The sequence below is a fragment of the Oikopleura dioica genome, chromosome 1 (assembly GCF_907165135.1).
Source record: "Oikopleura dioica chromosome 1, OKI2018_I68_1.0, whole genome shotgun sequence".
In the NCBI taxonomy this organism is placed as follows: Eukaryota; Metazoa; Chordata; class Appendicularia; order Copelata; family Oikopleuridae; genus Oikopleura; species Oikopleura dioica.
This window is the reverse complement of record NC_137291.1, coordinates 9,285,913-9,310,295: the sequence shown is the minus strand read 5'-3', so window position 1 is coordinate 9,310,295 and position 24,383 is coordinate 9,285,913. Positions and strand designations below refer to the sequence as shown.

The following is a 24,383-nucleotide window of genomic DNA, read 5'->3' as shown; positions in this document are numbered from 1 at the left end:
CAAGTTACGCTTCTCGTCGTACTGGAATGTTATGCACGAGGGACAGGAAGCCGCGCCTTTGCTGAGATCCGCGGCGGTGGCGCTCGCGAGCAATCAGAGGAGAATCATGAAAACTCTGAATTTGTGCTGATACCACGAAGCTGAGAGAAGTTCTTTTTCTGCATTACTAGTATATTGCTTGTTTTCTTTTTGATTATTAAAAAACATAAACGAGATCAAAACAGTTATTCTAAATAGAGAGCAGCGTTGAAATTTTAACAGAGAGCAGAAAATAGATAAAGAAACGAAGAAATTTTTAAAGAAGATTGTTTGAGAAGATATTTTAGAGAAAAAGAAAAAGAAGGATCTTTAGCCCGAGAAAAATAAAAACAGAAACTGTAAGAAAATTTTATAAAAAAAATTATTTGAGAATCGTTTTTATGATGATAATTTCGAATGAATAGGCTATCTTAATGGACTTGAAATTATATATATTCTGAAATATGAACCTCAAATTTTCAATTACCGCTTATATTCTAAAGCGCGGCTCGTTACATCATCATAATTTCGCGATACGAAAAACGAACCCTTTATCGCAAACACTACTCTACCTATCTCAAGGATGTCCGTTCTAGCCCTCTTGTTCTACATAGGAGAAAGTACTGTTTTTCGTCGCCCAATAAGCGGAGGCCAACTCAAGTCGCTTAGTTAGCTACTCACATAGTGGCCGAATTCGCGGCTTTAAATTCTAGCTTAGTGCTTTTTCTAAATTTCGAGCATCAAGTTGAATTAATCAAGGTATTACGTAAATTAGAATTTATTAAGAATTTCATTGTGGAAACGAAAAAGTCTACGCGCAAAATAAGCTTTTATCAATATGTTTTTTCGCACAGAAAAAGCCGCTTGCGGCTTTTAATTTAGAATATTGCTGATAATTTTTAAATTCTAGTCGAAAAAGATTTCTTATAAGCCGCAAACCTCTTTTTCGCACCACAAAGGATCATTTCATTTCCGCGAAAAGTACTTGTTCTAGCTCTTTTGGAAATTCTCTTCAAACATTTTCCCAATTTCTCAATGTTTAATATCAAATTATTTAACTGATCGAAATGAACTGGATCTCGCGATTCTATGAAGCGTTATTTCTTGTTAAACAAAAAATGAAATTACTTTCGTCAAAAATAAACGAGCAATGAAAAAAGTTGTGTAATAGATGTGTAGACATGATCCATTTAAAGTATTTGTAGAAAACAGATCTTACAAAGTTGAGGACTACGTAGTGGCATTTTTTACTAAGGGCGGCACTACCGTAATTTGTCTGTTTTGGTGATGTGTAACGAGCTCGACGATAGTAGTTTTCGCTGAAAATTCACAATTGTTAAATTATTATTAGCCCAAGGGCTTTGACGGAAAATACACGATGAGGGCATATTTTTGGGAAAATGTATAGTTGTAAAATACATCCGACAATTTTGAATACAAAAATAAGCTATTTTTGGCGCTCAAAAAATTCAAAGCTATAATTTTGGACCTCAAAGATTTGCTTGAAATTTTAATCCAAGAACTAACCTCTAGCGGATTTTTTCTGTATTTTAATCATCGAAAAGTCAATTGCGGCTTCGAGCTATCAATGAATGAAGCCGCAGTAAGCGCGGCTTCCATTTATTCGACTCAAAGCCGCAAGCGGCTTCTCGATGATCAAAAACAGTCCTTTGAATTTTGACATCAAAACTTCGCCAAAATTTCCTGCCAAAAACTTATCCATCTAGCCGCGCGCGGCTTTATCTTAGTCTCTTTATATATCAAAATGTTTTATATATAGGCTATATAATATAGCGACTTTAAAATAGCTAGATGACGCGAGTATAATTATAGCTAAACGTTCTTAGCTGCCACAGATGGCGACACAACTCCCCCCAAATCTGTTGGGGGTCAAGGTGCAACTCTTGATCTCCGAAACAGAAGCGTTCGATGGGACTCCGCTTGAATGGATGAGCATGTCTGAGTCGGATTACACGTCTTCGTCCGATTCCGAGTCAGAAATTTCGAATTACTCCGACGAAAGCATCAATGTCCCAGAAGACCAAATCCTCTACGCCAGCAAAGGAAACGGTTTACACATTTTTTCACCTCTTTCACTAAAATGACAAAAGTCTGAATTCACAAGAAGGGTTAAACGCCAGCCCCAGTTTGGGTTGAAACCACAGCACTTGTCAGGTGACAGTTTACGACAAGATCGGGAAGGATCGAAAAAATGACAGTGAAATTACTTCACGTGGCTAGTTGATGATTTTAAAATTTATAACAATGGACTTTGGAATTTTAAGCGTAGTATGGAAAAATGTTTCGGTAAAAGCGACCGAAATATTAATCACTTTCAAGGGGTCAAATTTGATAAATATTTCGGCAGGCAGCCGAGAGAATAATACAAATAAGACTCGTTTTCAGGAAAAATATTTCGGTACGAGCCGAAACAAAAATCAGAATTTGATGTCTTTTGAGCAATAAAGTTTCGGCAGGTTTTTCATCCTGATTTGCGCTGGTATAAGCATTCAATGAGTGTGCCTTATCAATTTTCACCTCAAAAATCTCGAGTTATTTTCTATTCTCATATTCACAAGATCATCTCTGGCTCCATTCTTCATTTGCAAAAATGAAGGAAGCCGATGATAAAAATTGAAATCGTAGTACTTTGCTAAAATAAAGGTTAGGGTTAGGGGGCACCTGCAAAAATGACGGAACAAATTACCCGAGGGGGATAGGCTAGGGTTAGTTAGGGTTACTGAAGGTAACCCTAAGTAACCCTAGACTAGACCCCGGTATCTTAGGACCTAAGGGGCGAAGCCCCGTGGTCAGGGGAACTTAGATTCCTTGATTTCTGTCATCTTTCGCGCCTTTTTGTTGCCGAAATCTTATTGCTAGAAACCACCTTAAAAGTGAAAAAGATTTCGGTAGCCTGCCGAAATATTTTTGTGAAAACAGTGGAAAAAAGTGAAAAAAGTTTCGGCTGTTACCGAAATATTAATCAGAAAATAAGCTCACCATATTTCGGCAGTTTTACCGAAACATTTTGCCATACTACCATTGGTAAACAAGAAGTTACAAAATTGGCAATTTTAAATTGCTGCGTCTCTTTTTATTTCAAAAATCCGCAGTTTACAATCCCGCCCAAAAATGCAAATCCTTTAGTCTGTAATCAGATGACACAAAAAAAAAGAAAGAACTGCCACTCTCACGGAGAAACCAGAGAGTGAATGCTTGATTAGGGGCTTTACGTAAACAGGGTGCTTGTGAAAGAGCGCGATAAGAAGAATATGCAGCTCCCCGCTGCTCCAGGTGCTCAAGGCCATTTATAAATATTCCAGCTAAATGAGCTTCCAGTTTATAAACGAAAATCGCGGCGAAAGGGAAAGTGAAACAGATTTTTTGTCCGGAACTTCCGCAAAAATTCTCTGAAAGTTCATTCAGATGCGGAACTACAGTCGATTTTACTGATAAAAAAAGTTGAAATCAAAGAAGAAAACGGGCTTTCTGAATGACTGCTTGTTTTGGAATCACTTTTCGGACTAATATTTAGAAAGATAAAAACAGTTTTCTGAAGACAAGTTAGATGCATGATTATTTTTAGAAACAAAAGAAGCGATTCTTTATTTTTAAAAACTGATTTGTTGATGCTCAAACTATCTTAGTTTTCAAATCCAACTTCTTTCAGATTCAAGGGAGAATCTTAAGCCCTCCATTTTTTTTTGGGTTTAAGGGGATGAGAGTTGTTTATCTTTCGTTTCATAATAGACGAAATGCAAAGTGATACCCTGAATTTCTAAATAAGAGATATTTTTTTAGAATCTGCGCGGATGAGGTGACTTTATTTGCTTTATTGAAAGAATGAGGGCATTTGGTTCTTATTCTTTGAGAATGCTGTCGCTAGAATAATTAGAGCGACGTTTTTCAAAAAACAGCGACGCGAATTTATTAATTCCGCCAGTTGTAGGGCTTGTAGGGCGTCGAGTAGAGCCACCTGAACTCTCCCAGTTTTTATGATTTCATAACCAAGCACCAAAGTGTAAACCTGAAAAAAAGCAATGAGCCAGTCTCCCAGGGCACGGTCAAAGATCAACCAGAAAATCGCGATTTTCGAATCGCCCAAGCCGCAACAAAAACCACAACGTGTTGCCGAGACGCCATTGAGGACCCAAGTCCGTGAAAAAATCAACCAGTTCAATTCCGGCAATTCCACCAGACAAGTTGCCAACAGAAAGGTATTTACTTCTTTAGTGGATGCGATCATCTACATTGTAGATTTACAATTATAAGTTATTTTTACCATCGACTTTCAGTTTGTTTTTATGATAAAAGCACTACATCTGTGGCTTCTAAACTTAAAGTTAACTTATAATAAAGGATACTTATAATCTGAGATTTCTACGATCCTAATTGGTGTTTTGTTTTTATTTTCTCAAAAGAAATGTTTAATTTTGGGATAAATTCTTCCGATAAAAATCCCATTTATGGTCTTTTTGCGCTCATTCATCAAGCTCCCATTTCATCATCAATTGAATTGTTTTCTCCGATTAGAAACAAACCCCTCAAAGAACACGACTCTCTAATTATTAGAGTCTAATACACGAGAGGATGCATCGAGGGCGAACCTAAGGAACTGATAAGAACGTTAACCCGAGCGCGGGCTCAGTCGCCAGACGTGAGAAAGGGGCCGAAAGCGAATAATCCAATTTACGTGTTTGCAACCAGAATCGAGAATCCACCATTTTTTTCTCGCAATTTTCGACTTTTTCGACTTCTTTCGTCGGATTTTATCATTCTTGAATGCAAATTGTAGCTCGAGGACTGATTAAATAAATTTCGCCCAAAATAATTACACTGATAAGCGACTGATAAGAAGATAACGTGAAACAAGCCAGGATAAGGAGTTACGAAAAGATCTCGAGATAGAACTTTCTCTTATTTTTTCGCTATCTTGTAATGTCCACCCTCAAACATGGATAAATCTACATAACTCAAACTTCGTAAATACGAGTTAAAATATATTTACGTCGTCCAAGCTCGGAATTAGTTGATGAAACAACGGCTAAACTTAGGATTTGTTAAGGCACGCTTCTCATGAATAAGAGTTAGGGCGACATAATTACGTTCTGTTACGAGCGTAAGTGCCGAAATAAGCTTCTTACGGAAAAAATGAACGGTTTATTATTTTTGCTTCTAAGGAAACCCAGAAATTTCAGACACGACCGTCAGAAGTAGTTATTGAAAACTACATAAAGAATTTTATGATGCTCATGTTTATAACATGATATGGTAATAACATCGATAAGTCTTAAATTTGTGATAATATGGAGTGACTTCAGTCAAGAAAGAATTTTAAATGGAGAGACCATAACTCTTCAAAGATATTTCAGAATTTGGATTTTTTCATTTGGACAACTCCCTGAGATAGACAGTACAAATTTATTTTCAGGAATCCTGAAAAAGAGAAGCTTTTTACCACTTACATATCATCGAATCTTTTATCAATTCTATCAGCAGTAATTGTACCTGAGAAAGTCAAGTTTGGGCAGGTCTTGGCTCTGCCGGAGCTTTAGAAGTTGTAATCTCCAAAACGGAACGGCGATAAGTTCGAGCGGGGCTTATAGCGCTGTCTTATGTAACAGCCTTGGAAAAGCCGCCCTCGCTACTAGAGGATCTTTCTTTTCGTAGAATCACCAGATTTTCCACCGGCTCGATTTCACCAAAGTTGAAAAGAAACTTTTCTTCTAAAGCACTTAGAAGTTAGTGACATGCCGAACAGTGGCGAAATTCAAGCGATTCATGTTTACTGCGTTGTAGAATCAATAACCGTTTAAAACTTTGTGTGAACGGCGCGCTCGTGACTATTTTATTCAAAGAGTGAGTAAGCTGAATGCATAAAACATGCATGCAGTTGACAGGAAAAAGCCTTAACTGATAAGGGCATTTCTGGATAGTAATGCTTATCGCTTAATTTGCTTATGAAGAACTTTTATTAGGGCTCATAGATGGAACATTAGTATTGAGTGTTTTAAGAGTGCGTCAGTGTCATTCCGCGGGAAAAATAAAAATTTAACAAATGAATAATTTCTTTATGGTCCCAGAAAATAATGCCCTTCCTACCAGAAATTTATTCAGAAACTTTTTTTTTACAAATTTGCATTTCTTCATTTTACATAAATTTCGCGGCCCTGTGGAATTCAAATTATAACTTTGGAATTTCCAAGATACATGAATTCAGTTTCCCGAGCCCGGTAAATATCTGTGGCTCTCATTTATTTCCCGACTCGATGTCAACCTTTGTTCTATTTAGTTCTCATTGAAGTCACACGACTCTGGCATCTCATCGACCGCTCTCACTACGTCAGCCTCTTCATTCGGCACCAACTCTTTCCGAACAATTTCCCAGAACTCTTCGCCCTCCGAAGATGAAAAGCTCCAACGCCTCAAATCTTCCTCCATGGCTTCTCTTCGATCATCTTCCAGCGGGCGCATGAGCCGCGGAATGGAACGAGAGAGGGCGAAATTGGAAAAACTCATGAACGGAGGCTTTATGAACGATCTCAAGAAGAATCGAAGAGCGAAGAGCCAGGATATTCTTTTGGGAACGCAGATTGTCAAGAATGAAATCAAGGTAAGAATAGCCTTCTATCTTAATATTCATTTATAAAGATATACATCTATTTTGGTGGTATCTTTTAGAAACAAGTTTGAAGCTTATCATTTTTAATCAGGCGAAAAAACATTTGCATAAGGATCCAGCCTACGGTACTTATCCTGGCATTATTATTTCTGGGCCAAGGTTCTTGTGGTCGTGACGGAAAATGCCAGTTATGAGAGGATTCTCTCTGGTCCATCTTTTCCGCTTTGATCAGGTCTCAACTCGCGGCCCGACAACAAGGAAAACATTTGATGGTTGTTAGGTTGAGCTTATTAGATTTCCTGGTGACTTTAAAAAAAGAGTTGTCTCTTACCACTAAGTGCTCAAATAACTTTGAAGGATGATGATGAAGTGAACCAGCTTAAAACTCAGTTTTAGCGTTAGAAGGACTTTCAAGTAGCTTGATAGTCTATATTTCTAAAGAAAACACGAATATCTTGAATTTATCTTGGATATTAAAATAATGTCGAATTTCAACTTGAAGAAAAAAAAGTTTTTATCTAAATATAATAAATATAAATTTTACCGAAAGCAAAATGCCTCTTTTAATTTTCGAATAATGATCTTTTTTGGAAAGCCTTGAAATTGAATCACATAATTACTGTTTTGTCTTTCAGAAAGTGGAGAGCCGAGAACGCGCCCGCAGTGCGGTGCGAAAGGAAAAGTTGAACCGTAAGCGATGGCAGAGCGAGCCCCGCTCAAAGAGGGATGACAAGATTCCAGTCGCGCTTGAATCAAAGCAGCAGAAGCTCGAAAAAGATGTCCAAAAGAACGAAATTCGACTGACTTTGCCGCAGACAATGGCGCTCGAAAAGCTCGCAAATATGAAGAGCGCCGCCAATTTGCCAACTGTTACGAAGGTATTATTTTTATGCATACAAGCTTAAGGGTAACCCCTGTTTTCTTACGTTTGATTTGGGGCGGATGTGGAAATCCTTAGATTTGAATTTGATATCAACAAAAAAGAGCTTCGTTGATTCCCCTGCTGCTTAATTTTAAATTCAAATGAGTGTAGAGTTCAAAAATGACCCACGTTACGCGCAAGGGTTAAATTCTTTGCATGGCCTTTTTTGTGAAGATACAGTTACTTAACGCGTTCCACGAATAAATGATGATCCAGGCTTCGCTATTTTGACATCCAAAATAGCTTTGGCTCAAAGCTCGTTTTGTCAGATTCGAACAAAACTGCATAGAAGGGGTTAAATCTTCCCAGCAACATGGATGCAGAATGACGTGAGATCTGCTCATCATCTTCCCCAAAATCGCCGATGAGCCGGACAGATATCGGACAAGATGATCTTCGAAACCGATAGCGGTTTCAACGAGCAAAATATTTACGCATCAACAACGTTGCAGCCTAAATATTCTAATTTCATTTTTAAAGTTTTCCAAAACTGCTCATTTTTATCAAAAATATTTACAGAACCTCTTCCGGAGAAAATCTTAGATAGAGATTCGTTTCGCGGTTGGTTTTTTTTTCTACTGTAGATTTTTACTTGAGGCCTTAAATTAAGGGTATACATAATGATAAAGTTAATGTTTGATAAACGCCCAATTTTTAATCGTGGATACCCTTAATTATGGATCGATAGATGGATAAATTTAAAATTGATGAAATTTCTGCATTTATCATTCTTGATACCCTTAATTGCAGGTCAGATTGTTGGAACAGAAAATGGGTGGAAAATCAGTCTTGCGGTTTGTTTGAACATTTTGTTTTTTCTTTTTTCGGCAATGTGGGCGAAAGCTTCAAAAAATTCAGCACCAAAAACGAAATTTATTTAAAAAATTACCGAAAAGAATTTCTTCATGTTCCGCCAAAAAGTACAGTAAGAGCTGAAAGAATTCAGCCTTCAAGTCCTTTCTCAAAGGGAAGGAATCCGCGTTATTTCGTCACGTGGTCGAGCAGAATAGCTTTCCTAAAATTCCAGCGCCGCTACCGCTCATTTTTTTCTAAAACTTACCTCAGAAATATTTCTCGCGAAATCCAACAGCGCGAAGAAAACTTTAGAGCCTCAAAATTTGATAGACCGTATTTGGTTTGAAGCACGAGTGTAGAAAGACGAAATAACCATTTATAATAAGCTCATTAGTTTAAGCCAATTTTCTGAACTAAGGGCGTGTTCTTCGAAATCTTCAGCAAGCTTGAAAAGATACCGAATTTCATCAAGTGCTCCATCTGAGGCGTTTGGTTTGTTTTCTCCGCGGCGGAAAAGTGACCGATAAGGATTTCCTTAGCAAAAATAGCACCGGCCAGTCTGCTGAGTTGGCCAAGGCTGCAATTATTTTTCCCACAACTGGATTTTCTTTGTAACCGATAAGTAAATTTTCGAAATGCCATTTCTTAATGGGATTCAAGCTCATGCGTTAATTTGGGGCACACGCACGTGGAAAGAGGGGGGTTTTGGACTTGGCGTAATTTTGACTTTCCGGTTTATTTAAAGCTTCAAATTTAATTCGTTTCATAATATCTGCTTCTTAGTTCATAAAGCTGAATTTGAAGTTGTGGTGCTTAGACTTGAAGTCCTATTTTTAAAACAGTGAAAAAATCCAATCCTTCCCTCAACGCTAAACTTAGCCGGATAGCCAATTACAGTTAATTATGGAATTTTGGACATTTTTTGTCCCAAGATTTTCGTAAAAATGTCCAAAAATTTGATACACGCTGCCGAAAAAATGTCCCATCCAAATCGGTTAAAAAATTTTTGAGGAAAATCTCCATCATGCTCTGCATCATTCTTCTTCGAAAGACAAAAAGTTTTAGGGGTACGAGATCAAGCTTCAATCTTATCTTTCTCAAATAAAAGTATGATTTTTGATGAGAAAAATTTTCATATCTGGCAGAAAAACAGAAAATTTGAAATTTTGGCGCAGAAAATGTCCAAATTTGATACAGGCACCTCTGAAAAGTGTCCCAAGAAAAGTCCTTAAAATTGCAAAAATGTCCAAAAATTTGATGTCCAAAATTCCATAAAAAAATGTATCCCAATTTAGAAAGCATGAAAAAAGGAAATCCTGTCGTGTCCCAAATCCGGGCCCCGTTCCAGCCTTTCTCTCCCAGTCTCTCTAATATTCTCTTATCGCCCTTTTCACGACCGTGAGACTGTTTGTGCTCTTTCAAATGATCATTATTACACTCACCGCAAAGCAAAACAGTTTGAAAAAGAAGAGTTAGAAATCGCATTTTCTTATTTAGAAAACTACCGTTAAACCGTTTTCCTAAAAAGACCTTTTCCCAGCGATCACGGGCGAGTAATCCACCCTTAAAATCTGACATGAAAGCGGACAGCTCAACCACGTGGTGTTGATCCCTTTCCGGCCCAAACATCGTGTCTGACACAAATTTTAAAATTTCTATTGCTTAAAATATTACGAGAGAACTAGAAATAGAGAAAACATCGAAGATTTGCAGGTACCAATTCTTGAAATCATGAATTTGATGTTTCAGTTTTATATAGTGATACCCTTAATTTATGAAACCTTTATCTGGTGCATCAACAGTTCATTTTTTCAGCTCTCATTTTTCCCATAAAAAATGAAGAACCCTCTAATTTTATCCAGCCCAATTTGTAAGTCTATTCAAGTGCCTTAGTTTTGAAACAAAATACAGCTTAATCATGTAACTCGTAATTGCATATAAATTGTGACAAAATGATATCGTATTTGGCAGTCCACTCTGTTCTCAAGTCTCGATCGGATTAGCTAACATAAATGCTTGGCTAAATATCTAAACAAGCTCGTCCAAGTATTTCGAGTGACCTCTCGTGCCACAGTCGCCATTCTTGCGACAACAAACAACCGGTAACCTGCGTCAGAGTTCTTGAAAAGAGGAGAAAAACAGTAATTTAGCAAACACGATGCTAAATCCTTCTAAATTGTCTTTATCTGGTCTTAGACCGTGGTCGTAAGCTCCCGCCGTGGTCCGGACGGAGGTCGAAATCTGTTCAAAGGGGCCACGAAAGGATAAGCTCTTGAAAGTAAGGAATTAAGGAGCGATACTCGGAATAAGATAAGCGTTCTTTTCAGGACAAGTATCATGATTCATGGGAAATTAACACAGGTCGATGAGCGCAACTACAGTCAGAATGGGGCTACTTGTTCTTTCGATGTTATCAAACTTGAGTAAGGGCATTTTACGGAGTCTGTCTGTATATTATCTTTGAGTTCAAGTGGTCTCACGTGTAAGTAGAGTCTCTTTTCCACAGAAATTGTATAACAGTAGCAAGAACTTTTTTCATTTGCCATTTACCCTGTCCCTGTCGCGATTTCTAAAACAACAGGTCTCGATTTATTCCACTTGCCGTCGTAATTCTGATGGTTTCGGGATATTCTTGACGCATGCCGATTTGCGATACACTTGTGGCCTCGATACTGCGCCCAAATGGCTGCGATGAGACCCTTCCCAACTGTGGGGAAGTGTCCGAGCGCGGCTTTCCAAATCAGCACTTTGACTGGCGCCGACCGCAATCCTATCATCTCCACGGCGACTTTCGACCGCTCAGGAACGCTCAAAAACGCGCCCGGTTCCATGAGCGACCAATTCATTTTGATCGTCCGGGAGTGTAATTTATTCAAGCATCAATTTAAAGATGATGATCATTATGATAAAAAATAACGAATTCATATCATTTTTGAACCTCATTAGTTGAGCTTTTTAAAAATGCTTGACGAAAATTGCTGAAATAATTATCCAACTATTTTTCTCTGAAAAGGGTAAGCTTCAATAAAAACTGTGAATTCTATCGATTCATCGCTTTGATAATCCTCCGAGTAGAATATTCTATTGGCGATATAGTGTTCAAGCTAAGACTTTCAGTGGCTCAAGACGAGCTTTAGCGAGCCGTTTCAGTTTTCAGCCGTAATCCGCCACTTGCCCTTATCGAGAATCGACTTATCTTTCAAGTCGCACTCCGTTTCGCCATCTCCTCTTTAGAAAACAACGATTCGCAGTTGGTTCTGGGTCGAGTTGGCCCTGTACTTGCTTATCACGTGTCCAGGCACTCGTGATTTCGAGCGAAATTTTTGCGCACTCGTCGTAAGACGTAACCAAATATTTTCGAAAGCAAAGACCTAACTGTACCTTATTAAAGAAAACGGTTAATTTAGACACGTATTCTTTTCGGGAAAAATTTAAGGAGCCTTTGAAAGAGTCAAATATTTGTAGAAAGACGTCAGAAGCGCGATATATTTTCTTGAGGGTTGGAAAAACTGCGTTTGAAGGAGTTCCATCTGGGAACTCGCGGAGTTGCTTATTTGAAGACTTTTCCCTCCGACGGAAAAATATTATTTCAACCCAAAAGATGAGAGGAGCAGTAGCAGTGGTCTAAAGTCAACGGTTTATAGATTTGTTTTGTTGAAGACGAAAGTTTTTAATTTCATAAAAATATTGAAAAGAGACTTTTTCTATCTAAAATTACGCAAACAAATGCACTTCGCTCATTTGAAATATCTCCGTAACATGATGTCCGTGACGTAAACACAAATTCTTGAGACCAGATTCTTTCAGAGATATTTTCCGGCCCCAAGTTATATTTCAAGTACTGTGTTGACCCGCCCATTGAGCTGTCACTGGTGGTCGAGGGGAATTACCTCCAGAATTCTGGCGACGCCGCCGAAGCAACCCTGATAAGATAAAGGCTGCCGATAAGGATGATGTCCCGCCATGTTAAAAATTTTTTTGTTGTTCAATCATTTTTCGTTTGAAAATCATTTCTTATCTTTTTCTCGAAAATGTGGCTTCTTGGAATAGAACTCACGTGGCCTTTGAATATCGGGTTTAATCCTTGTCCTCTTCTTTTTTTTAAAGTTTACTTTTCACATTTGCAGCGGGGTTCGAATTTCCGAAGCTTAAAAAATGGACACCGTGGGTGAGCTTAACTAACCGTTTGTTTTAGACGGCGCCGAAAGTCGAGACTAAGAAAACTGTCACCGTTACCGAACGAAAAAGTAAGTGTCAAAATATAACAAGCATAATCTCCAGATTTACAATTGGTGCAACTCAGTTGTAATGAAAATTAGAAGGAACGGTAGTCATAACGCGATGAAAACACAGATGTCGAACAAGAACAATAATCGTAATTGACAAGTCGATCAGTAAAGAGATGGTTTTTAATTTAATAACTGATTCAACTGGGCAATTTATTTCGCAAACACTTTTTCTTGAAAACGTCAAATTGGAAGAGGAAAGACGCTAGATTGGATTTATTAATTCTTTGGACATTTTCTCGTTCTAAATTATTTTTGTACAAGCAGAAATGTTAATTTAAAGTGTTGGAACGATAAGATAATATATTCGCACTTCTCATGACTCCACACTTTACATTTAAGAGTCCCACGATCTCAATTGATTTAGTAGCTTTTTTTCTGCTGAGTCAGCGTGAAATTTACCGCCGGGTGAGATTCAATAACTTTCCGCTTTCAACAAACTGAGCTCCTCCAAGTTTTGCCCAAATCTTCTCGTGGCATCGTTTCCACGTGCTGCTTCTTATGTTTCAGCTTCGCTGCTGAAAGGGTGCCAGTTGTGGTTTTAAAAAACCAAAGCAACAATTGAACGAAAAAGAGGAAGGAAAAAATTGTAGATTTTTGCAAACTCGGAGCTCTATAAAGCTGTGCTTATAAAGAGAGAATCGCTGGAGAGGAGCCAGAGCTGAGATCTAATCGAAAAGAGCACGAGGAAAGGTTAGAGAGATTAGCTTCAGGATCAATTCTAGTACTGTTCTAAAACTGTTTCTATGAACTTTGGGTCAGAATTTTTTTTTTCATTTTTTTTCTTGAAAAAATCATTTTCAAATAAATAGAAATTTTTGTCAATTTTATCATTGGAAAGATCTTGAGTCAAGAATTTCTTTACGCAAGTTGATGTGGTCGGCAGTAGAAGGCTCCTGCTCCACATTCTGGGTTTCTGCAAAGTTGGTATTTGCATTCTGTGCAGAAAGACTCGGCGCACTCGTGTGTGATGTCCCGCGCGACCGCAGCACTACCTCAGATACTCGTCCAGCTGCTCGTTCCGAAATCGATTTTCGACGTGGATCCTCTCACGATCGCATTCCTCCCATAAACGACTTCTATTGCAACTTGTGGTTGGACTCATTATGAGATTTCTTCAAAGGTCGTCGAATATTATTTAATGAAGCCACGTGGTTTAGAATCTAAAAAGAGTGTGTTTAGAGTTGTGATTAGAGGGATGCACGTCCGCGTTCGTATAAAATCCTCTAAAATCCATTGTTCAACGTAATCTCCGCGGCGAAAATTCGCGGGTATGCGGCCGGATGTCTCAAATCCCTTCCAAAGAGCCTAAGACGGTGTAATGATAAGCCTCCTCTACACCCTGATGCCCAGGACAGTGGCATTCCTCAAAAAACGTGCATATGTTCACCAAGATAACAAAACCAAACTGTGGTGACGATATACTCGTCTGCGGGAGTTAATAACGCTAATTTAATTAAATAAGAGGGAAGAGTTATTCCGTTGTTTCGGATTTCTCGACTCTTGTTTGAGTTGGTTTATGTTCCTAATTCTTTGATCTTGAGTCTTTGCTAACCATATTTTGGGTTAACCAAAAAGTGGAATATAGATTGACCTGTCCATCCGACTCTGAAACGTCAGAGGATAAACCTTCCCAAGGACTCGTGGTTGCTCTATTTTTAGACAAGAGAGTTCAATTTCTGAATTTTGGAGCTCAATCGTCCGGAAATTGGAAAACGCCTCTAAAATCATTATGTACAGCAGTAAGTCAAAAGCTCTCTTGCAGTAGCGCGTCAGGATCCTGTCATAATGTCCTGCGTAGAAATGCAACTGTGACAGCTCCTGTCAGGCGCAGGAGTAACTTATTCTTTCCGCCCTCGTCTTTTTGAGCGTTTTATGCGCATCTCCTTATTCAGGCTCAATTCCTGCTAGAAAAAAATTTCAAGGTGTCAAAGGTTTCATTTATTGCTTGTTGTGATTTCTCCAGAAAGAGCCATCAGGGAAGAGAAACTCGGCGGCAGAGGTTTCATGAAATTTTGTCCCGTAGCCAGGTGCACCAGGTGGCATGTAGTTTTGACCTTTCATGATTAGATCGTCTACGAAATGCTCGTGCAAATGAGCCGAGTACTCGCAGTAGCGGTCCTCTTTGTCTCCTATTTTTTGAGGCTCGGATTATTGGTTATTTGCGCGTTTAGAAGTTGATACCCTTAAGTTCAATAGTATCAAATAAGATACTGATAAAGGGCGTCTGAAACTTTTAGTCTTCAAAAATAGCAAATATTGCTTTTCAAAAATCTAAAATAGACCTTAAAAATTCAAGAGAATCGGCAAGAAAAAGAGCTAAAGTAAGTTCAAAAACATCGAGCTGTTAAAAGCCCCCTTAGGACATGTTTAAATGAGCTGTTTGATTCTCCAATCTTGGCGTTATCAGAGCATAATCCTCTGTAATCCATCTTATCGTTGTTTTTTTCTACATGGATTTAATTAACGTGTTCCGAAAAAAATACGATTGAGCCCTTCCTGATATCGCGATATAATCGAGCATAATGATATGGGCGACCATTTGGCAGAGTCCGACTCCACCCGCATGCGGACAGACTAGAAATTCAATCGTTAATAAGAAAGCTGCTGATAAGATAGCTTATCGATGATCTCAGCGGGTGACGAGCCCATCTCGAGTCTTCGGATATCAAATTTGTTATCTTTTGTTGGTCATTTAAATAGTGTTTGTTTGAAAAGATCGAATTTTTGCGGCGGCGCTGTTGGGCTAGCAAATGAATTTGATTGGCCACATTCTTGTCTTGTGGTAAATCGGTAATTCTGCCTGAGATAACGTCGCTCAGATTGGGTAATTCTAGAGTTGTTGCTACCGAGAAATCACCTCCCGCTGACACAATGCTTCCTGATCCACTTTGTGGATTTTCACGACGAGTTCAAAGTGCCCAAGTGGGCTCATTATCCAAGTACTCGAAAGTGGGCGCTCATTTTGTCGCCCGAACGAGAGCTCGTCGTGGATATTTGCCGGATTTTCTCCGAGCCCCAGCACTCCTCAAGCCTCTTTTTCTTAAACTCGAGCGATAAAGATAATAAAAAATTTTGAACCGGGACTACGCTTGCGATAAGCCTCTCCTTGCTGTTTGTGTATTATGTCAGCGGGGCAGGCGATATTTCTTTTGTATCGCAAGGTTATCGGAATTTATGTTTTCTCGTCAACGGTGGATGATTCTGGCTCCTATCTGATGCTCGTTGACAAAAAATTCAAATGAAAAATTATTAAATTGTATTGAAAACTTTCAGTTTCCGTCTCTTTTAGAATATTTTTCTTATATTTTCTAGCACCACGTGGTCAGAAATGTCAATAAACGCTGGTGCGCCCTCACCTGGCAAATTAAATTTCGCCGCCAAAAGTAAGATGAGTATAATTTCGTTGAGTCCAGCCACACGACAACTATCGATCTAAAAGCTCGAAAGTAGATTTGTCAATTTCGATAATGACATTTTCAACCGTCACTCAGCTGATTCAGAGCGATCGCTTATTGAGTCGCGAATTTCGCGTGTCAACGGGGCCTCAAACACTCCACGTGACCTCACTCACCTGAACGTAATGAAGAGCTTTGGCAGCCATGAGCTGCTGTGGATCGGGGTTTCACGTTTTTGAGCTTTTGAATTTTGTTTAGTAAACAACATTTAACTGAGGGTCGAATCCGGGTTTATACAGAGCATACGCGTGTTATACTCGAAAAAACAAGGACTAAGGATCAAGCCAGATGCAGCATCTGAGATGCTTTTACAAAAATGAAAGTTGTTATAAATTACGATTTTAATGAAAAAATACTGTTTCAAATCGTTACTTGAGCTCTGACCTGAATTCTGAATCCATCAGAACTCCTTTTTAAAAATTTCAAAATCGAAGACATTCTCAAGTTCCTCGGCCCCGTGAAACCGTCACTTGAATATAATTCGATTTTGACATTGCTCTCCAGTAGCGACAGCGATTCCAAGTGGCTCCAGTGCTTTGGCAATCTTTTTTTCAAGGTTCAGGAAATGCTCAGCATTTTGGCTCTGGCAATCGAAATCTAAGTTTTGTGAATTTTCGCAAAGATAAGGAAAAAGAAAAACCCGGTGACAAGCGGGACAAATTGTCGATTATTATGAGCGTTTTAAAATGAAAGCGATTTCAAGAGCAAGCTTGACTTATTTTTCTTTCAAGCAAAATTCTTGAATTATTGAAAGAAGAAAGCTTTGAACCCTCCCTTAGCATGTCCAAGAACATCGTCATCTTTGGTCGGCTCTTCGATCTAAAGAAAGAAAGCTACGGGACATGATTCTAGCGCTGGAATTCGGAAATTGCAGGAATTCAAAAAATGCAACGTGAATTCAATTTTTCCCAAGCTCAGATTTCTGAATTTCCGAATCCGGAAATTCTCAAAACCAAAATTACTTGATAAGCGTTTTTACTCACCCACAGGGGTCGAAATTCCGCCAGCGCGTTGACTCGATCGATCGCCTCTTGCACATCCCAGCGCTGGTTCGCATCGATCATCAAAATGCCATCTAGTGAAGAAAACAATCATTGATCTTTGTTACCACGTGTTTGGCAGTTACCGGGCCCGATTTCTTCGCGCACCGTCTTGATTCGCCTGTAGTCATCTTCCGGTTTCATGCTTCCGACTTTTGCCTAAAAAATTAAGCTAAGCCAAGCGCGGCATATTCCTTGTAGAATCTCGAAGCCGCAAGCGGCTTCTCGATTTTCTTGATTTTTTATCCAAAAAAGTAAAGAAAAGACACGTGAACGCCACTTCCTAAAAACTTTCACAAGCCGGGAATTCTAGCATTCTGAGTTTATGATATGCACGCACTGCACCGTAACGCAAAAAACACAGTCCTTGTCATTTGCGGCTCGCGCATTACCGTTTACCTTCCCACAAATTGGCTTTGAACAAGTCTAAGCGGCAATGTGAAAGTCGGTACTTAGTTTTCTCGAGGTCGCGAGAATCGAAGAAACAGCGCGATAAGTGCATTTAGTCCTTAGAATCGGATTTTATACAGCCGCCGTTTGGTAACGAACAAAAACCACAAGCCGTTTCTCGACCACCAGATATGTCGTCATCTCTAGCCGTAATTTGAAATTATCAGAAGAGGCTTTTTAGCAATTTTTCTAAAGAGAAGAATAGAAACGGAAGGAGCGAAGTCGCGAAAGAAAGCCAATTTTTAGATTTCCCATTTCGCGAAATTGCATAAATATTACGAATGGAAACAACTCTCTTGTCTTTCTTTTATGTAAGCGCGTTGATTCAAGAGTCCATCGAGTGTTTTCAACAAAATAGGTTTTATTTGTGTTTCATTGCGAATTATCTGTTTTCGTTTCCCTTGAATTGGATAAAGAAGTCTTCGCGAGGAAGTTCAACTTTAGAAATATAAGTTTATGCGCATCCGGTTGACCAATTTACCAAAATTAAATTGAATCGTAAATCCGCTCCTTCGTAAAAAAAGAGCTCTACATGGGTTGGAACATGGTCTTTGGTCGGTGAGTTGGTGCTCTCAGAGATGGTTAGAACTTTGATAGGAGCATATGTTTGCTTCAAAAAAGAGGTTCTAAAAACTGACTCTCGCGATTTCCAAGTACGTTAGTCGGTATAGATGTGATTAAATATGATTTTTCATCAATTTTCGCAACAAGAATTATTTCACAAGAATTTCTAGCCGCCTAGCTACAATCGGGGAAATCGAGGGTAGTTCCCTTAATGAGGAAAGATTAATTTTGAGCCGCCAAAAGCGCGGCTTTACTTTGAGTTATCTCAAAGCCGCAAGCGGCTCGTCGATTTTGTCTTTGTTCAAGTTCAACTATTTCAATGGCTTATCAACAATTTAGATATCTCGTTTCAGCTTCAAGTGTTGGCGGTTATTGTCAATAAGTTATTATTGTCAATAAGTTATTATTGACAATAACTTATTGAGATCGAAGCTTGAGTTGAAACTTAAACGTGTCGAGTTCTCAAGAACTCAACTTCTGCCCGTTTTAGAAAGAGGCAAGTCCAGAAAACCACTTCTGCCAGTGTGAACGGGTGCTAATTTCAATGTGGCTAATGATAGACATCAGTGTCCCGCGACGGGTTTAAGAAAATCAACCTATCGTGGCTTTACTCAATTTTCAAAAAAAGGACGATCGCGGAAGCGGCGAAAAAATGTTGGTAAGAGCATTTTGTGGCAAAAAGCTAAACTTGGCGTCGCATTTTCGGAATTCTTCTTCGCAATCTGAAGGTTCCGTGCCACCCTTTATTATCGAAATACAGACGACTCGCACAATTTGGCCCCGCACAATTCGGCCCTTTTTTCGAATTTCGCTAAAACGTTAGAAACTCGCACAATTTGGCCCCCAGAGGTCAGGCTGACCCTTTTCATCAAAACTAATAATAGGACAAAAATTACATGAGGATAAGCATGGCTATAAATTTCGAGTCTTATAGAAATTTCTTCTATTTAGGCAAAATTTTTGCGAGTAGCTCGCGATTACCCGTTAATTGATTACCCGATTCTACTCGTACGGATCTCCGCGCGAGTAGCCCGTTAAAAAACCCGCGGGTTACCCTAAAAAATCACGAGTTATTTCGAAGGACTCGAAATCGACAGCCATGGGGATAACTTATCCCGGATAAGAATGAATGAGTGTGCGTGTTTTGCTGATTTCGAAAATATGAACGAACTGAAATCTATCAAGGACAGGCTTTCTTATCACCTACAACTTCACATGACCAACACTTCGAATGTTCGGCGATGATCGGCGTTTCGACTCAATTTGAGTGAAAAAGGAACGAGTCAGTGGGAAAGGAGCATCATTTCCTATGTGATTATCCATTCGAACTTTTTCACTTCAAATTTTAACGCGTGAAACAAAGTTTACCAGTGTTTTACCCCTGCGCGGATGAAAAATTAATACCCCTGCGCGGGTATCGACCTCATTTGAGGCAGCGCCTTTTGACGATGTTCTAGTCATGATAAACATTTCTTACTTATATCTATGGAAAGGAAAAACGTTCAGCTTTCACATCGACATGATGAAATGTCAAATGTCAACAGTCAAATGTCAACAAATGTCATTTTTCTAACCTACATATTTGCGTTCAAAGGTCGATCAACCTCAAATGAGGTCAATATTCTTAAAACTAGCAAAAATAACGTCAACTGACAGTTAATCAGCCGGGGCTAAAAAAGGATATTTTCGGAAGTCGCACAATTCGGACCCGCACAATTCGGCCCTTTTTCGACATATCGCAAAAACAAAAAAGGGCCAAATTGTGCGAGTCGTCTGTACTATTGATTTTGAGAAGCTGCGCGCGGCTTTGAGCAGAAAGGCAGATGAAGCCGGGTTCAACTAGGGCTAATTAACGATGATTCTGTCAAATTATTGGAGTTTTCTCAAGGCGCTAGAATCTCGTTTTGGCCCGACCGGGCGTGGCTTGAAACATATGAGTAGCGTTAATTTGCGTTTAAAATTGTGTTTGTCCGCGGCGCTAGTTTTCTAAATAACATCGAGCATTTGACCTTGTTTCCGATTTTTATCCGAGGATCGACTTTTATTGGATTACGTGGCTTACGGCGAAATAATCCACAGCGTTCAAGTTCTTTTCGAAATCCTTGTGAAATCAAGATTTAGAAATGTTTTTCTTTCTCACGTCTTGGGAAATGAAAAACTATAGCGAGGAGATTTATAATTACAACGCTGGAGACGTTATCATAATAACGCCGCTAGCTGCGTATGTTCAACTGGATTGATAATCCGTTTTAATTGATGGCAAAGCTGAGTGGCTCAAGAAAGATTAGACATTACTCGGGATTCGAGGTCAGTGGTAGCACCACCGGAAAGAAACGCGCGAGGCAGAAGAATTATGGGTTTATTTTGGATTAACCTCAGTGTCTTTTTTCGCGTAATATTAAGAATTCATTAAAATTAAAGTAATGGAGGCTTATTGGCCGGGCTATTCTTTTATCCATGGTACACTCTGAAATTCTCTTTAATAAGTACCTTAAAGCGTGTCCATCCCTGCTCCTGCGCCGTCCGCAAACGGTGCCGCAAATATTTCTCCTCATAGTTGATCCAGCCAGCAGTTTGATAAGCTTAACGTGCTCATTAATGACGCCCTCCCTTACCACCATAACAGAAAGATACGCCGCGAAAATTTGTTCAATAAGAGCCAATTAACTCGGGCGATTATACGCACGGGAGGATATCGCGAGAAATAAAAAGCAAGAAATACCTGGATAACCCTCTCGTAACAGCTCTGCCTCACGTTCTTCCTTGCTATCTGCGCGTTTTTCCAGAATCTCCTTCGCCTCTGAATTTCTCAAAAATACAAATCAAGCGCTCGGTCGGATTTATATATACAAATTTGCAAGGCTTGCCCACTAGAAACTACTCTTGGATCTCTGCATAATATTTAGATAACCCCGTGGTTTCAATGAAATATCAGAATTTTTCCGGGGATGTTCCTGATGTGCACGTGATCACTTTGACTGTCTATCAAATTAAGGAAGTAATTTTGACCAGGAGATATTATTAAACCGCTCATTTATTATGATCAACGTGGGCTGCCGGGCTAGACATTTCCGGATTATGTTCATCCCGCCTATAATCCAATTGTATTCGTGCCGTAATTTCAACCTTGTACGGTGAGCTCGTCAGTCAACCATCCAAAGTCAAGGAGGCTGATAATTTCATCGGGCGTCATATCGCTCACCAGCTGAAATATTTTTCTACTTCTTTGGAAATATCACTTTTTGACGTCACCTTCCACACGGGCTTTCCTTCTAAACGAGCCCATAGATCCCAGAGGGCGTTGATCAAAGCGGCTAAATATTTGAATTCGAAAAAAATTTATATTACAAAAATTTCAAAAGAAACAACTTCTTGCTTTTCTCTAAGAGAAGTTTATGTAAATCGATATTTTCGAACTCAAGCTGCGGCCATGTGAATGACTCCCTTTTCCGGCCCAACCCATCGAATTTGCTCTAGAATTTCAATAATTAGTCACTTTCTTTCTTGACACGTGACTGTTACCTTCGCACACAATCTTCTTCCAATAAACACCGAAATTCGCGAAGACCTGAATCGGAAGTGAACCGCTCAAGAAAAGGGATGAATCTTACCTCTCGGATATCCCATCCAATAATGACCGGATTGAGCGACTCAACTGCCTTGGCAATAATCTCGTTTCCACGTCCCAAAGTAAAAGTCATCCCATATCCAAAATCGCCTATTTCAAATAGAAAGTCATCAAATTTTGCTTTCGACAAAGGTGAAATTGAAAAGTTCATGAATTTAATTACCGCGGAAACAGGCTTTCGAGCTGGCCGGTTGTTTACAAAAAGGAAATTGACAAAATTTGATTTTTTTTCAGCGAACGAAAAGTCTTTGCGAAAAATCGTATTTACCTTTATCCGTCTCTAGAATCGCTTCCACGGCAGAGTAGTCTGGATCCCCGTGAATTGCTGAGACACAGATCAGCAGCGTCGTAAAGTTTTACTCAATTAATACTACCTTTTAACCCTTGGCCTTTTAAGTATTTGTTTTAGAAGAAATGCGAGCGCGCGTTTACTGAAAACAATGATGATCCCTTTTTTAAACCAAAGAGGCTGTCAGAAGGAGCCACGAGCATGGGATTCTCGACCACGCGCTTAATTCTAATGTAAACTACTTACCACACCCTTAATTTAAATTTTCGAAAATTTTAAATAGACCTCATTTTCACTAGAATTTTATCTACTGTTTCTCAGCTTTTCTCCCTGAAACAACAAGTTATGAAGTAGTTGCTTTTAAAAGAATATTTCTTATTATTTGTCAAACGTCTAATTTCTGTTTTTCGCTCAAAACGTGGTTAAGTTGCTATGTAATCAACGACTCTCATTTTCGGGGACTTCTCATTTTGCATAATTTCGCAAGGGCGGTGGTCAAATCGCTCCTGCCGATCTGTGACCCTGTAGCGTCACTCCCGTGCTTTTCTAACGACGTCGGAAAGCGGATATCCCGCACCTTAAAAAATACGCCTTTAGTTCCTTCTTTACTTCGCCGCCTTTTCGGGAAGCGGTGATTTTCCGCCAACCGGGTGAACTTTATTGAAACGAGATTTGCTCGCTCCAAAAAGCATAAATACGAAAAATTATTAATCGAATCGGCACGTGAGCAGGAGACGTGAACGCACAAGCGCAAGGTGCGTTGAAATTTAACGAGGGTACGATTAAATAACCGGTTGATGGATCACACGCTTTCTTAGTCGAAAACGGCTGAATGCATTTCGCACTCCAAGTACTTTAACGCTCATTTACTCCGCCAATGGGTCTACTTAGTTGTGAAAAACGAGCAGAAAAAGGTGAAAAATGCCTTTAAAAATGGGTTATTTCTTTAACTTTTTCAATTAAAATAAGACCTCGAATAAATTCTTTCGTGTTAATGACTCATAATTATCTGATAAGACACATGGTTTCTAATTTAATCAAACCTTCACGGCCACAATGCGCCCACTGACTTTCTCTCCAAGTCGCATCTGTTTCTTCTTGTTTTTAGCTTGTCTATTATTGAATAGAATGTGAATGGAATTCAAAGATAATGCAATTTTCAATTGGCTAAGCAAAGAAATGTGTGAAAAGACATCAAATCGAACGACGCCGGTGCATGTTCATACACGTCGATAAAACCTTGCGATTTTGATCTTGCAATTTCCCATTTCTAAAAAAGACTCTGATTCTTTCAGCTCATTTCATATTCTAGCGTTATTATTGAAGCAAGTAGAACATAAAGGATTAGACTTGTCTAACACTTGGCATGGTTAAAACAGATTATTACGTAGCCCCCGTCAAACACGCTTGCTGAGGTCGAATTTAGCGCTAGAAATTTCAGAATCGCATTAGATCTAAATCTGCTCAATTTAATCCCTCTCGTTCGAACACTTTTCCGAAATGGCCACGTCTCTCAATTTCTGGTTTTGCATACAAAAAATTACAAGATCAAAAACTACAAGTTATAAAGATTTAATGCTTGGTAACAGATTGAACAAGAATCAGTGGAAATAATTCACCGTTATTTACGGTGCGGGTTATAATTTTACAGGTGTTGGGTTTGACCGCACTCAATTTGATTCGATCCAGGTGGAAAATTGGATCCTCGCAGCGAGTTAAAAATCAAGGTTTTGAAATTTTGAAAATAAAATTTTGCCACGCGGATTTTTTCGTCGAAGCTTCTTCTGGATAACTGATGATTTTTTGGCGGAAATTCGTTGCTGCCATCCTTAATCTATTTGCCACGCGTACTGACTCGTTTTTAAATCGCCATAAAACCCTTATTTTACCCTTCTTAGTCAGTCAAAAAAGCAACCAACACCGAATCGGAACCGTACAAAGAGTTCTCAACAATAATCACCACTTTGGACTATCCCGTTCGACTTTCTTGTTTATTCGCGTAATTACTACCCGCCTCTGTTTTGAGCTTTCTGAATTTCTCCCTTCGTTCATTCAAAAGACAACCGGGCCGCACAATCGCACGTTATTTTTTTCACTAACATTTCTTTTTTCCAGGCGGCAAAGGACAGAAAATCGTTCTTGAAGAGACTCAGATTATCAAGAAACCAGCGAAGATGGCGAAGGGTGCTCAAATCACCAACAAGCCGCTCAGGGATGGAGTTTGTAAGATTTTTTTTTTAATTTTAATTTAAAGAAGTTTGTTACTTTACGGTTTTATTAGCCTTTTTTCAAAACTTCATTCATCATTAAA

At 39.1% G+C, this 24,383-nt stretch overlaps 2 protein-coding genes across 2 annotated transcripts; one reads left to right on the top strand and one right to left on the bottom strand.

Annotated features, from left to right (window-relative positions):
- The first annotated feature begins 4,058 nt into the window (after window positions 1-4,058).
- On the top strand, window positions 4,059-24,382 carry LOC145712005 (uncharacterized). Its single transcript, XM_081789692.1, has 6 exons — window positions 4,059-4,235; window positions 6,311-6,631; window positions 7,276-7,518; window positions 12,553-12,604; window positions 24,188-24,295; window positions 24,354-24,382. Exons 1-6 carry the CDS (start codon window positions 4,059-4,061, stop codon window positions 24,380-24,382), a joined length of 930 nt encoding a protein of 309 aa, XP_081645818.1.
- Window positions 14,570-22,146, bottom strand: LOC145701581 (mitochondrial enolase superfamily member 1-like). The gene is made up of 16 exons (XM_081778795.1): window positions 22,052-22,146; window positions 21,767-21,873; window positions 21,678-21,723; window positions 21,580-21,628; window positions 21,408-21,471; window positions 21,282-21,360; window positions 20,878-20,955; window positions 20,646-20,737; window positions 17,228-17,300; window positions 17,085-17,176; window positions 16,864-16,920; window positions 16,573-16,645; window positions 16,218-16,255; window positions 16,003-16,078; window positions 15,139-15,220; window positions 14,570-14,771 (listed from the first exon to the last, which is right to left on the bottom strand). Exons 2-16 carry the CDS (start codon window positions 21,854-21,856, stop codon window positions 14,585-14,587), a joined length of 1,176 nt encoding a protein of 391 aa, XP_081634921.1. The 5' UTR covers window positions 21,857-21,873; window positions 22,052-22,146; the 3' UTR covers window positions 14,570-14,584.
- Window position 24,383: the final 1 nt, after the last annotated feature.